The sequence below is a fragment of the Mesoplodon densirostris genome, chromosome 15 (assembly GCF_025265405.1).
Source record: "Mesoplodon densirostris isolate mMesDen1 chromosome 15, mMesDen1 primary haplotype, whole genome shotgun sequence".
NCBI lineage: Eukaryota > Metazoa > Chordata > Mammalia > Artiodactyla > Ziphiidae > Mesoplodon > Mesoplodon densirostris.
In genome coordinates, this window is record NC_082675.1 from 1,284,190 (window position 1) to 1,297,566 (window position 13,377).

General features: G+C 47.7%; 1 protein-coding gene across 4 annotated transcripts in view; it reads right to left on the reverse strand.

The window, feature by feature from the left end:
- SFSWAP (splicing factor SWAP) overlaps positions 1-13,377 on the reverse strand; it is an 84,105-nt gene that overhangs the window by 16,425 nt on the left and 54,303 nt on the right. For all 4 annotated transcript variants that reach the window (XM_060118468.1, XM_060118467.1, XM_060118470.1 and 1 more), the window contains one exon: positions 3,508-3,773. In XM_060118468.1, coding sequence (XP_059974451.1) covers positions 3,508-3,773 — 266 coding nt within the window. The remainder of the gene's footprint in view (positions 1-3,507; positions 3,774-13,377) is intronic.

The window sequence follows — 13,377 nt, forward strand, 5'->3', positions numbered from 1 at the left end:
GAGTACATCTTCATCCCATTAAGGTATAAAACCTAATGTGATATAAAAGTAGAAAACAACAGAGAAAGAAGTCATATTATACTTTAATCAATGTTGATTTAAAAAACACCAAATACTGTCTTTCGGTAATCACTATGCTTTCTGAGAAGCAAAAGACTGATTTCCAAAACTAAAGATTTTTCTATGACGAATTCACCTTTGGAGAGCCAGAGTCATCTATAATTTAGACATATTTGATAAATGGGACTTCAACCATACGAGCATTAACATATTAACATAAAAATTACTTATGACATAAAAGCTTTTTAATCTTAACTTTCTACATTTTATATAGGATTTCAGTAATTTAATATACAAGAGAAAATATATTTCAACTGTAATATCCTACAAGTAGAAAGAAATATTAACAAAAGTCATTTTACTTGGAGCTGGCGGTAGTCTTTTTAGAACAATTGATTAAGTTGTGTCAGGCCCAAGAAACAAGTCTCATATATCCTATGCAGACATTATGTCTGTCATGGGTTAGTCTATCTGAAAAGACAGATAGTGAAAGAGAAAATTATGACAGTATCATTAGCAACTTCAATATTTTGGTTAAAATTTAAATTTCTTTTTTTTATACTTCATACAATTCATATCACCAAGAATACCAACCTCTCTCATTTTATAACTGTTTATTTTATAAATCCAGTTGGATCCCTAGAAATTATTAGTGTGAGCCTGGATTAAGAAAGCAGGCCTGTAACCAGCTTAAGAAAAAAGGCAGTATTATCAAATAAAACTCACTCTTCTCAGAAATAAGAGCTGAGGCAGGATTCTACCCGGTGAAGGTGACTTATCTGACTTATGTCCCCAGGGCCCAGAGACCCACCACAAGACAGCTGGTCTCTCCTCCATACCTCCGATCAGAGACCTGCAACCCGCCTCTGGGCCCTGAGCTCAGAGGTGGTCTGATTTCAAGGAGCATCGCTGTCACATATAAGCTTTCAAGGCAAATACTCCTGGACAAATACTTTGAAGGTTTTATTTTATAATATTATTTTTAAAAAATTTTATAATACAGTTGCACTCTGCCTTGATATTTTATCTAAACTGCAAAATCAAACATCAAAGATCTGACTTATTTAGTGAACTTAAGTCAGCTGATTTAACTCAAATTAAAAGTATCACAGAGATACTATTGAGATTAAAAAAACAGTTTGGGAGTTACGAAAATACTCAGCTCTTTTTACAAATATTTTAACTATAGGTCAAATTAAGGTAAAATTGGTGGTTTGCCTTCACAGAACTCACACTAAAAATTTTTTGAACTTAACTTTTTCTTTTAACTGAAAATTACAAACTAAGGATTAGGATTTTGCTTCTTGCACTTGTCAGCACTGAATATATGAAAACAATATAAAATATACTTGCATATAAAATATGTAAATCTACTCTAAAATAAAAAAATATTTTAAATGTATTAAAATAACATACAAAATGACTTACTCTATTATATATAGATAGTCAATAAATATCACATAAATCCTAGAAAGTTAAAATTCCAAGTGCTTCACGAACACTTCTAGTTCTGAACGGACCAACCTGGGGGAAAGGTCTGTGGCCATCACATCTGACCAGACAGGCTCCCTTCAGTACTAGACACTGGCACCTACTGTACATGCTGATCACTCACCATGAAACCCTACTCACTTCTTACACCAGGAAACAATCTAAGGAACCCTGAGAGTTACCAGTCCCCTAGATAGGGGGTTATGAATGCATTATACTCTCTTCTCTTTGAGCCCTGGAATAAAGGATAACTAGGAAGAGTTTTACTGGGTATGTTATTACTCAGAGGGCTGGTACAGGCCTATTTATTTATTTCCACTATATAATGTTACAAGAAATTTTTTCAAATAAGAAGCTTTAAAAATTTTGATATATACATATAAGTTTCTGGGGACTTTCAAAAATTAAAAATATGTCAGCAAAGTTGTTCATTTAATTAAACAACAACAAGCTCTGTGTGTGTGTGTGTGAGAGAGAGAGAGAGAGAGAGAGAGAGAGAGAGAGAAAGGAGAGAGAGGGAGGAGTGATGGAACTTCTAAAGAACTAGCAAAAACGCAGAGAACGGGACTTCCCTGGTGGCGCAGTGGTTAAGAATCCACCTGCCAATGCAGGGGACACGGTTTTGAGACCCGGTCCGGGAAGATCCCACATGCCGCGGAGCAACTAAGCCCGTGCGCCACAACTACTGAGCCTGTGCTCTAGAGCCTGTGAGCCACAACTACTGAAGCCTGCACACCATAACTGCTGAAGCCTGTGCACCTAGAGCCGGTGCTCCACAGCAAGAGAAGCCACAGCAGTGAGAAGCCTGCACACCTCAACGAAGAGTAGCTCCTGCTCACCAAAACTAGAGAAAGCCCACGTGCAGCAACAAAGACCAATGCAGCCAAAAATAAATAAATAAATAAATAAATAAATTTATTAAAAAGAAATGCAGAGAGCCAAAGATCAAATTTATTCTAATTTCACTGTAGACAAGTGTAAATACTTGTCAAGCCTTTAAGGTCTGGTCTGGGTAAAAATAGGGAAAGCATGTTGTTCTAGGGAAAGCATGTTGCTCTAGGATATATTCAAGACAGGCAGATGTGTATACAAGTACACTTTTTTTTTTAAACATTAAAAAATAAAAGGTATATAGGGCACCTGCATTTTTCCCACGGAAAGGAAAGAACTAACACCAGCGGTAGAAGAGGAACTAGATCAGTGCAAGCGCTGCACTAAGGAGAAACTGAGAGACGTCCAGTCAACACTCAGGGATGAAGCAGAAGCGTGAGGTGAGTTTTCAAATTAAAAATTTGCTTTCCTGAACCTCCTGCGAGCCAGGTGCTTTAAAAAAAAGAAAAATACCTGCTTTACTAAGCAGCAAATTCTGTGATCCTTACAGGTTTTCTACTTCTGTTGCCTGAAATGTTAGGCTGCTTCCTCAAAAGCCAGCTCCTTGACTGTGAGTGAGAGGTTTGCAGAAGCAAATTAATCGAGAAAACAGATGTGCGCCGCTGTGCTCCCTCCTTTACGTGCACCTGTAGGTGCTGTGCCAGGGGAGCTGAACACAGGCACAGTACACATTCCTCCTGCTTCGCCGTCTGCACAGTCATGAGGAGTCAGCCTGGGAAAGCCTACGCGTGCACACCAAGCAAAAGACCCCCAACCCTGTGGATCTTCCACACATTTCAGCCGATATGCTAGGCTTGCTTCTAAGACCTGTTAAAATGTAAATACCTCTATTTTTAAAAAACCTGGCAGTAGCTGATGAACCTTAGAAAGTCAGGTTAAAAAAATATTTTGAAAAGATCTTATTTGGGTTGGCAGGGCGCATCTCTCGTCAACACACGCAGGTGTGTGGGTCTGTGCTTTCGGGGAGCTGGGCTAGGGAGGCTCCGCCCAGCTCTGCTGGTGACCAGGTGCGGGGGTCTGCACCCACACCAGATGCACGGCCACGCGGGCGCCCTGCACACCCACCTCGAGCGCCGTGCTGTCCGATAGGCACTGGGAAGACAATGCTTTGCTCTTGAGTGGGATCTAGACCTGGACTTGGACGACGAATGGTACTTGGGAGAGCGTGATCTTGTTCGAGACCGTTTTTTGTGCTTTTTCTTTTTCCTCTCTCTCTCTTCTTCTCTCGGCGGGTCTTTGCTTTTGCTTGAGCGCCCTTCCGGAGGCTTAATGTCTAAAGTGGGCAGAGGTCTGCCTCCGGCCAGTAGAGGGCAGGACACAGTACTGGCTTCCTGGGAACAGAAGCAAACGTCTGGATGTTAACAGGGAAAATGCGACATTTAAAGATGTGTGTTTATAAGCTTCCGACTTTGGGGCCCTCTCACCAATAACAAACCAACACCTCTTAGAGCAGACCACGCCTCCCTCTGTGGTGCTAAACATACTGCCCTGGCATCTTAGGGAAAACGATGGCTCCTTCGAAGTCAAGAGCTGAATGCCCGCCTCTCCCAGCCGCACCTTCCCGCGCAGGGTTCCCTCCCAAGCCTGCTGGGCTGTGGCAGCTGGATTTGATGAAAGGAACGCGGCACGAAGTGCTCTGTGTTAGAAGAGCCCCGCTTGCTCTTCCGTAAATAACTGTGACTTTCCAGCGAAAAGGAGGTTCCTCTAGTGTCGCGTTTTGATGAACCTCTGCTCTGCCTGAACCCAAAGAGGCTCCTCTTTGATTTTGTCACAAGAAAATACACTTCTTTCCTTCTTTCTCTGTACCTGTGTGAGGTGATGGATGTTAACTCCTAACTCCTACTCACTTACTGTGGTAGTTATTTTGTTTTATATGCAAGTGAGATCATGCTGTGTACCTTGAACACACAATGCTGTGTGTCAACTGCTAACCAGAAAACGGTCACTCGCCATCTGCTCTACAAGGATGAAGTCACTGGCCACTGCCGTCGCGGACCTCTGACACCCCCTGAAAGGAGTTCTGGGTGGAGATCAGGAAGGAGGCCCTCGGTGCTCTGGGAAAAGCTGGCAGAACAGGCCTTCAGATAGACAGTTTCAGAAGATTTTATGGGCCTGATTTCTCGCACCTCCTCATGCCTAGAAAAGCACTAATGTCATTAATGGTGACATTGGCTCCTCGTGACGAGCTGCCACTTTCTGCCAAGATGTGTGCTCGACTGCATGCACCCCCTCTCCAGAGTCACGTGTCTACTGACCCCCGGGCCCCAACCTCTGCAGAGCAGTTCCTCGGAGCTCCTGAGAGGCTGTCTCCTGGGCTATCATCCTCATGTTGCCCCAAATAAAACTTAACTCACAACTCTCACGTGGTGCACTTTTTTTCCATTGACACAATTATATCTCAGTAAAACTGAAAGAAAAAAAGAAAGCCACTAAAGGGAATCACAAACAAGATACTCCCATCGGTGCAAGTCAGCCGTGCTCCACACGTGTGAAGGCACCAGACCACGGTACCGCACTTAGTAAGTGGTCAGTCATCCCTAAAAACCTCTTTACCCAAGCGTGACAGAACACAGAAGAGTGCACAGACCTTCAGGACGCCGCCTGCTAAACTCTCACAGTGGGACGCCAGCACACACATCAAGGAGCCACCACCCTCAGCGCTGTGGCACCAGAGCGCTCCCATGTCTAGGACTTTATTCTAAAGACACAGTCACCTAAGTGTTGGAGACGCGCACCTAAGGACCACATCGCACTTTGTGATGACAAGAATTATAAACCGCCCGAATGACCATCAAAAGGGTACTCCTGGTTCACTATGGTCCATCCAACCAGTGAATTAGTGCTCAACTTTAAAAAATGATGTGGTGACCCTATTTTTATTGACGTTAACATTTGTCCACATCACGTTGTAAAATGAAAAAATGAATTTACAAAAAAAAAGCAAAACCCCAACAAACCCAGAACTCCGAAAAACCACCACCAGTATTTTATATTTGCAGCTGTGGCCACCCACCTGCAGCCCTTCCCCTTGTCCTGAGAAAGGTCATTTCCTCAATTCATTTTACATGAATTTAAACTACAGCCAGTAAATACCACACGCAGAGATATACCGAGAAATCTGCAGTGTATCATCTCGTGCCTTGGAGGATTCAGCTGTACGGTTTACGGAAAACAATCCCAGGCAGGGGCTGCGGCCCGGTCCCGTCTCGCGGGCCGCGTGGGTGCTGGCTGCTGCCGGCGCTGGGCTCCAGCAGGACCGGCCTCCCCTCTCTTCTCCGCAGGTCCATTTGGACAAGGCCAACTGGATGAGGGAAAACAACTTTGTGCAAATGGTTCTTCTGAAGTTGCGCTTCTTGCCCTGGCTCTGAGAGGATCCACGGCGGTGCTCCTGCGGCGGACGAGGGTGCCACCCTGGTTAGGGGTCGGGGCTGCGACCCGAGGGCATTGCTTCGCCTGCCGTTTACACGCACAACACCCTCTCGCACACCTTCCCTTCCTTGTGAGCTGAGCGGCAGCAGTGCTGAGAGTCGCTCAAGAACTGTACGCCCTGTTCCCAAGCACTTTGCTCTTTGTAGCCGGGGCCACCGCAGAAGGGGGGGCGCACGGGCCGCCTGCCGCTCCCGGTTGGGCTTCGCTCGTCTCCTCCATGTCAGCGCTGCCCAGTTCACTTTTAAGGCTCTGCCTAAACTGTCTCCAGGGAACCCATGTCATCGTGAGACAGTTCTTCCTATCAAAAAGGTCTTTCTCACTTCAAATTCCTTTAGTGCAGTAATATTTTCGGGGTTACATTTAAAAATGATTGGTTGCTGTTAAACAATTCTAACATGTAGAAATGAACCTTTACTTCTAAGAACACCTAACTCCCACTCTGGCACTCCATAAACATATATACAAAATGGTATGTTAAGACTGAAATAAATAAAATGTAGTGAGCTTTCTAACTTTAAAGGCTGGCGGAAGGGAAATGCTGGCTGTGCCGCCCGCCGTGCTGCCCAGTAGAGAACGCTGTTGCTGCTCGGCTGGAAGAACCAGCTTTTAGTGCATTAAAAAAATCCCAGTAACTGTGGACTCTAAATTAGGAATATACATTGCATGAACAAGGAGACGGAATTAGGGGTAAGAGCCGCCAGTGAGCACTTCCATGCCAGCATGCACGAGGCCTCCAGCAATGGGGAGTTAGTGGTCATGGCCCCAGGAGCCACAGGGCAGTCAGGACTGCTGCGGAGATTTCCTCCCGGGAAGCAGAGTCTATTTTAGGAGAACTGAGACATGGTTTCCATCCTTTATCTAAGTGGCTTGTTGAGTGAGGAGAAGCACAGAATGGCTGTCTTCCTCCCTCAGGGTTCTCCCTCCCTGCACATGAGAACAGAAGCACGACACTAATTAGTGGTGATTCGTGCTGCACTAAACGGCGAGAGATGGGAAAACACCCCCCCCCCCCCCCGTGATGGACGGCCGCAAAGGGTAAGAACCAGGGGGGCGAGGCACTGCCGGCGGCCAGGCCGGGGCAGCAGGAGAGGGTGAGTGGCAGCTCAGTGGATGAAGTCCTGTTTATACGTTATTGCCAACCTGATACTTTGTACCTCTGGACTTTATTACTGCTTCTTTGCCTTCATCCTAACTAACGCCCGTCATTAGGAGTACTCATTTCACCTCTGTGGTTATAGTTTAGTACTTCATTTTGAGGCGAGGGAATAAGTGAATCAATATATTCAAAATATAACTCGTAATTAAGTCATGGGGTCTATTTATTCCAATAAAATGATTGATTACCCTTCACCATTAAAGTGAAAATCAGCAACTGAGGTGGGGGGCCTTGGCTGGGCTGAATTAAGATGATGCATTGTGACGACCTCACTGTTTTCTTCAGCCTAAAAGTACTAAGAGGATATTTAAAAAAACCCTGGTAGTTAGACTTGAGAATAAGAAAAAAGAAAGGATAACCAATCCCACACGCCCAGGGGCAGCCCCCCAACAATGGTGACCCCAGGGGCAGGCTGTCTGTGCCAGCCCGTCTCGGGGTCCTGAGATGTATGCTCTCCCCAACACGGCTCCACCTCTGAAACCAAGCCAACCTCATGAGGCATCCCACCACGCAGGGCGGCGGCTCTCGTAACCGCACCAGGGGGAAGCAGGCGCAGGTCACGCCTCTCACGCAGGGTGAGGCTGAAGAGACTTCCAGGCCGCCCGCACTGCCAGACAGGACGGCTGGATGCAGGAGCTCTACCCAAACACAAGCCGAAGGGCCTGGTCTGCCCGGGCCTACAGGGCTGCTCAGAGGCAGGGCCTCCGTTATGTCCAGTCTCGGGGAGCGGCCAGCACCTGGGACACGTCAGGACAGGAGTGTGTTCTGGCCTCTCCAACTACATCCAAGGCGTTCCTGGGTGCACAGCTGGCGCAGGGGGCACGGACTCAACAACACAGAGGGAGTGGTTCGTGGATATTAACGACATGAGCCACAGGACTATTTCAGGAAAACGTCCCTCGGGCTGTTGAGAAAAGCGCGGTGGCCACCTGCTCTCTCTGCAGCCTGGCACCCTCTCTCCTACTTGCAAAAACACCGCTGATGTGGACAATGGCCCTTCCTGCCCTCTTGGTGCGTGAATTCTGGATGAAGATCTCCAGCTGAAGCAGAAGACATTCTGCGCTCCCCGGCCACCGTGCTATGTTGAGGGAGAAGCACATGACCCGAGTCTGGCCCAGGTCAGCAGATTCAAGGCCAGGCTGAGCGGGGCGGGGCTGCGGAGTGAGGCGCTGAGACGGGGGCCGGAGGGAACAGAGCTGTGGAGCCCAGCCCGCCCGGGAGGCTGAGCCCGCAGAGGAATCCATACGTGAGCCCCAAGCAACATACGTGAGCCCCAAGCAAGCTGCGCCGCCCTCACAACTCAGAAAGTGAACCCAACTAGTTACTGGACTGGCTGAAGTCATTTGGGGGCAGTCGGGTGGTTTTCTAGCGTGTGTAATCAGGGCCCTGACGGATGCAGCAATCCAGGCTTTCAAACTACCGGAAAAGGGGTTTAACTACTCAGCTAGCTCTGTAATCTAGAGCTGGCCGCAGTGACGGAAACGTTCTGTTTCTGCACTCCCCCGCCACTGCAGTTAGCCGCCAGCCACGTGCGGCTACTGAGCGCTTGAGATGTGGCCAGTGTGATCAAGGACCTGAATCCTGAATTTTAATTGGGTTAAGCTGAAATTGCCACGTGTGGCTGGTGGCCATACTGCACGGTGCGCATCCTGAAGGAGTCAATGGCCCTGATAATTTGTACTATAAATTATACGAAAACCCCAAGACCAGTCACTGCCGAGTCAACACCCTCCCTGCAGCCCCACACCTCCCTTGTCTGGTTTCTGAGGGTGCCTGGCTGAGGCTCTGCACAGGGCGACCCGTGAGGATGTGCCTGTGATGCCCGCGGGGGACACAGCAACAGAGCCGTGCGGCAACCAGTGTCCAACAAGCAAAGTGGCCCTTTGGGGATGGAATGTTAATACTCCAGCAAAAATGATCAAAGCACAGATCATCATGGGGGAGGAGAACACACAGGTTGGTCTGAGTCACGACTGGCAAAATCAGGAAGGAACTGGAGAAAGATTAGTCATTTATAAGAGTATTTAAGGGCTTCCCTAGTGGCACAGTGGTTAGGAATCCGCCTGCTAATGCAGGGGACATGGGTTTGAGCCCTGGTCCGGGAAGATCCCACGTGCCGTGGAGCAACTAAGCCGGTGGGCCACAACTACTGAGCCTGTGCTCTAGAGCCCCTGAGCCACAGCTACTGAGTCCCACATGCCTAGAGCCCGTGTTCCACAACAAGAGAAGCCACCGCAATGAGAAGCCCACGCACCACAATGAAGAGCAGCCCCCGCTCACCGCAACTAGAGAAGAAAGCCCGTGTGCAGCAACGAAGACCCAACGCAGCCAAAAATAAGTAAATTAAAAAAAAAAAGAGTATTTAAAAACTTGTGTCCCTTATTTTGGTAACAGTGGGAAATAATACTGATCAGTCTTTGATCACAATGAAGTATTGTCAACAAATTAGCACACAAACCAGCAACTATTATTTCCTGCTGTGGGAAAATAAATTGCTCAAAAGCAGACTAACATACATTTTAAAATAAAATCTTATTTCTGAAGTAACACTACATTAACCACGAAACGGGATAATTATACAAAGGACTCAAGATTTTTTATACGTTTGAAATCGGACTTTGAAACGCATCCTCTAAAACTGCATTTGCAAATGTCTACCCGCGCACGTCAAGCCGGAGTCTCCCGAGTCGACCTCCCAGGCAGGGCAATCGCCCAGATCTGATTGCTGAGGCCTCTTTCCAGATGACTCCGCCTTTTCCACTCTGCTGGCACCCTCTCCTGCCCTCTAATCAGCTGTGCCCACTCAGACTGCTGTTGCCGCCGTATCCATATTCTTCCGTGGAAACGTCCTGCAGCGGTTCAGCCTCTCCCAGACCTGTCCCCACCGCCGTGCTGGTTCTCCCCCTTCCTCCACAGACCCTTCATTCAGTGCGGGGTTGGGCCAATCACTGCTGCCTGCGCAGGTTTCACCCGCCTCTGCAGCTTGTGGGTCTTTGGCCCCAGAGTGCCCTCACCCCCGTCACCTCTCCAAATGACCGCGGTTCCCCAAGACCCTGCCCAGTCCCCAAGCACTCTACGGACCCTGCCCTGTGCCACCTCTGCTGTCCTGGGGGCCCGGGGCCCTCACCCTCTTGCTCAGAGCTGTTCTGTGCCCCGCAGGGCTGACCTGGTGGAAATGTCCACAGGCAGATGCCAACCACACGAATGTGACTGGTCACGGGATAAGAAACAGGCTTCTAATTCACATCCCAAAGCACCCTGAATTGTAACAGAAGCTCAACAAACATGGGTTGATTTTTGTTCCCCTTTCCTTTTCAAACTCTTGTTGGACCTGTAAACCTGGCAGGATCATTAACTTGAAAAAATTACTGTTATCTAAACAACGTCCTGAAGTCTGTTGTTACCACGTAAATGACGGCATGATTCAACAGGGATTCAATTCAAAACTTCTGATTTCTCTTTGTTTTGAATTAAGAGCACACACAAACACACACCAAAAATTGGATGGTATATAAACAGATTTCTAAGTACTACTTATGAATAGTGTTTTAAATATTTTATATACTGCTTAAAAATTGAATATACTAGTATCTGTCCACATCAATAAACACACTCCAAGGCATCATTAAAAGTTATACCTGAGTATGTAAAAATCACCTCTCCTAAGAGATCAATGGAACCGAACAGACAACCATGCACTAACAGAGCATGTACAGCTGGGATTGAGTGTATAATAAAGGGGCCCTTGAACTAGTGCAAAAAGATGTGTGATTTAGTGGGTTGTGTTGTGTCTAGCTATATGCTAGAATGAAATAAATTCTCAGTGGTGCAGATTAAAAGACAAAAAGGAAACTGTTGGTAACTCTGGTGATACAGAGCTAACACAAAACAGGAGAGAAAAGCCAGCCAGCCAGGAGAAAAGTAAAGGCTATGGAAGGGGTTCACAGCAGGGGAATAAAAAGGCCACAAAACCCATGAAAAGTTACTCAGTTAACACCTATAATTAAAATATGTAGGTTAAACCAAACTGATATCATCTTTTCCCATCTATCAGACTCACAGAATTAAGGTGGATGACAGCCAGTGACGGCAGGGCGTGAAGACAGTTACATTCACACATCACAGAGACAAACAAAACGAAAACAAACCCCCCCCCAAACTGCTATAATCTTTCTAGGCACTAATTTAGCAGTAAAATAAATTTAAAAAAATTTAAATCTGAAATTTAAAAATCAATTCCATAGTCAGGGATTTATCCTGTGGATATACTCACCTCAGTGAGTACACAAGGCTTAAAGCAGCACTGCTGTAACAGTAAAACCCCAGGAGCGGCTTGCATTTCCACCAGCAGGGAGGGGTGAACCAAGTATGGCACATGCAGGTGGTGCTTGATTTCAGGACTGATGTATGAAAGGACTGATAGTCACTCATCCTGTAAACAGTTACCAAGTGTCTATTACACACCAAGCACTACTCTGGCATTGATATGGAAAGATCCCTAGCAGAAGTGAAAAGAATCGAGATACCAGAATAATGGATAGGGCACAGTCCTATTATTGTAATATTTAAAATCTATACCTAGATAAATAGGATGACGGGTGCCAGGGGCTTGGAGAGGGGAGTGGGGAGCTGGTGTTTAATGGGGACAGTTTCAGCTTGGGAAGATGGAAAAGTTCTGGAGATGGATGGTGGGTGGGGATGGCTGCACAACATGAATGTAGTTAATACCACTGAACTGTATGCTTAAAAAGCGTTAAAATGATAAACTGCATGTATATTTTATGCAATCAAAAATGAATTAAAAACAGATACTTCGGAGACGGGGAAGATGGCGGAAGAGTAAGACACGGAGATCATCTTCCTCCCCACAGATACACCAGAAATACATCTACACGTGGAACAACTCCTACAGAACCCCTACTGAACACTGGCAGAAGACCTCAGACCTCCCAAAAGGCAAGAAACTCCCCACGTACCTGGGTAGGGCACAAGAAAAAAGGAAAAACACAGACAAAAGAATAGGGCCAGGACCTGCACCAGTGGGAGGGAGCCGTGAAGGAGGAAAGGTTTCCACACACTAGGAGCCCCTTCGCGGGTGGAGACTGCGGGTGGCGGAGTGGGGGAGCTTCGGAGCCGCGGAGGAGACCGCAGCCACAGGGGTGCAGGGGGCAAAGCGGAGAGATTCCCGCACAGAGGATCGGTGCCGACCGGCACTCACCAGCCCGAGAGGCTTGTCTGCTCGGCCGCCGGTGCGGGCGGGGCTGGGAGCTGAGGGTCGGGCTACGGTCGGAGCGCGCTGGCAGCGTGAACACAGCCTGCAGGGAGTTAGTGCGCCACGGCTGGCCGGGAGGGAGTCCGGGGAAAAGTCTGGAGCTGCCAAAGAGGCAAGAGACCATTGTTCCCTGGTGCGAGGGGAGAGGGGGTACAGAGCGCCACCTAAACGAGCTCCAGAGACGGGCGCGAGCCGGGGCTATCAGCGCGGACCCCAGAGACGGGCGTGGGACGCTGGGGCTGCTGCTGCCGCCACCAAGAAGCCTGTGTGCGAGTGCAGGTCACTCTCCACACCTCCCCTCCCGGGAGCCTGTGCTGCCCGCCACTGCCAGGGTCCTGGGATCCAGGGACAACTTCCCCGGGAGAACGTTCGCACGGCACGCCTCAGGCTGGTGCAACAACGTCACGGCGGCCTCCGCCCACGCACGCTCGCCCCGCCTCCGTGCCCCTCCCTCCCCCGCGGCCTGAGGGAGCCAGAGCCCCCGAATCAGCGGTTCCTTTAACCCCGTCCTGTCTGAGCGAAGAACAGACGTCCTCCGGCGACCTACACGCAGAGGTGGGGCCGAATCCAAAGCTGAGCCCCGGGAGCTGTGCGAACGGAGAAGAGAAAGGGGAATCTCTCCCAGCAGCCTCAGAAGCAGCGGATAAAATTTCCACAATCAACTTGATGTACCCTGCATCTGTGGAATACCTGAATAGACAACGAATCATCCCTAAATGAAGAGGTGGACTTTCGGGAGCAAGATACATTATTTTTTCCCCTTTCCCTCTTTTTGTGAGTGTGTACGTGTATGTCTCTGTGTGAGATTTTGTCTGTATAGCTTTGCTTTCACCATTTGTCCTAGGGTTCTGACCGCACGGTTTTATTTTCTTTCTTTTTTTTTTTTTTACTTAAAAATTTTTTTCTTAATAATTATTTTTTATTTTAATAACTTTATTTTATTTTCTTTATTTTATCCTTTCTCTCTCTCTCCCTCTCCCTCCCCCTTTCTTTCTTTCTTTCTACTTTTTCTCCCTTTTATTCTGAGCCGTGTGGATGAAAGGTTCTTGGTGCTGCAGCCAGGAGTCAGTGCTGTGCC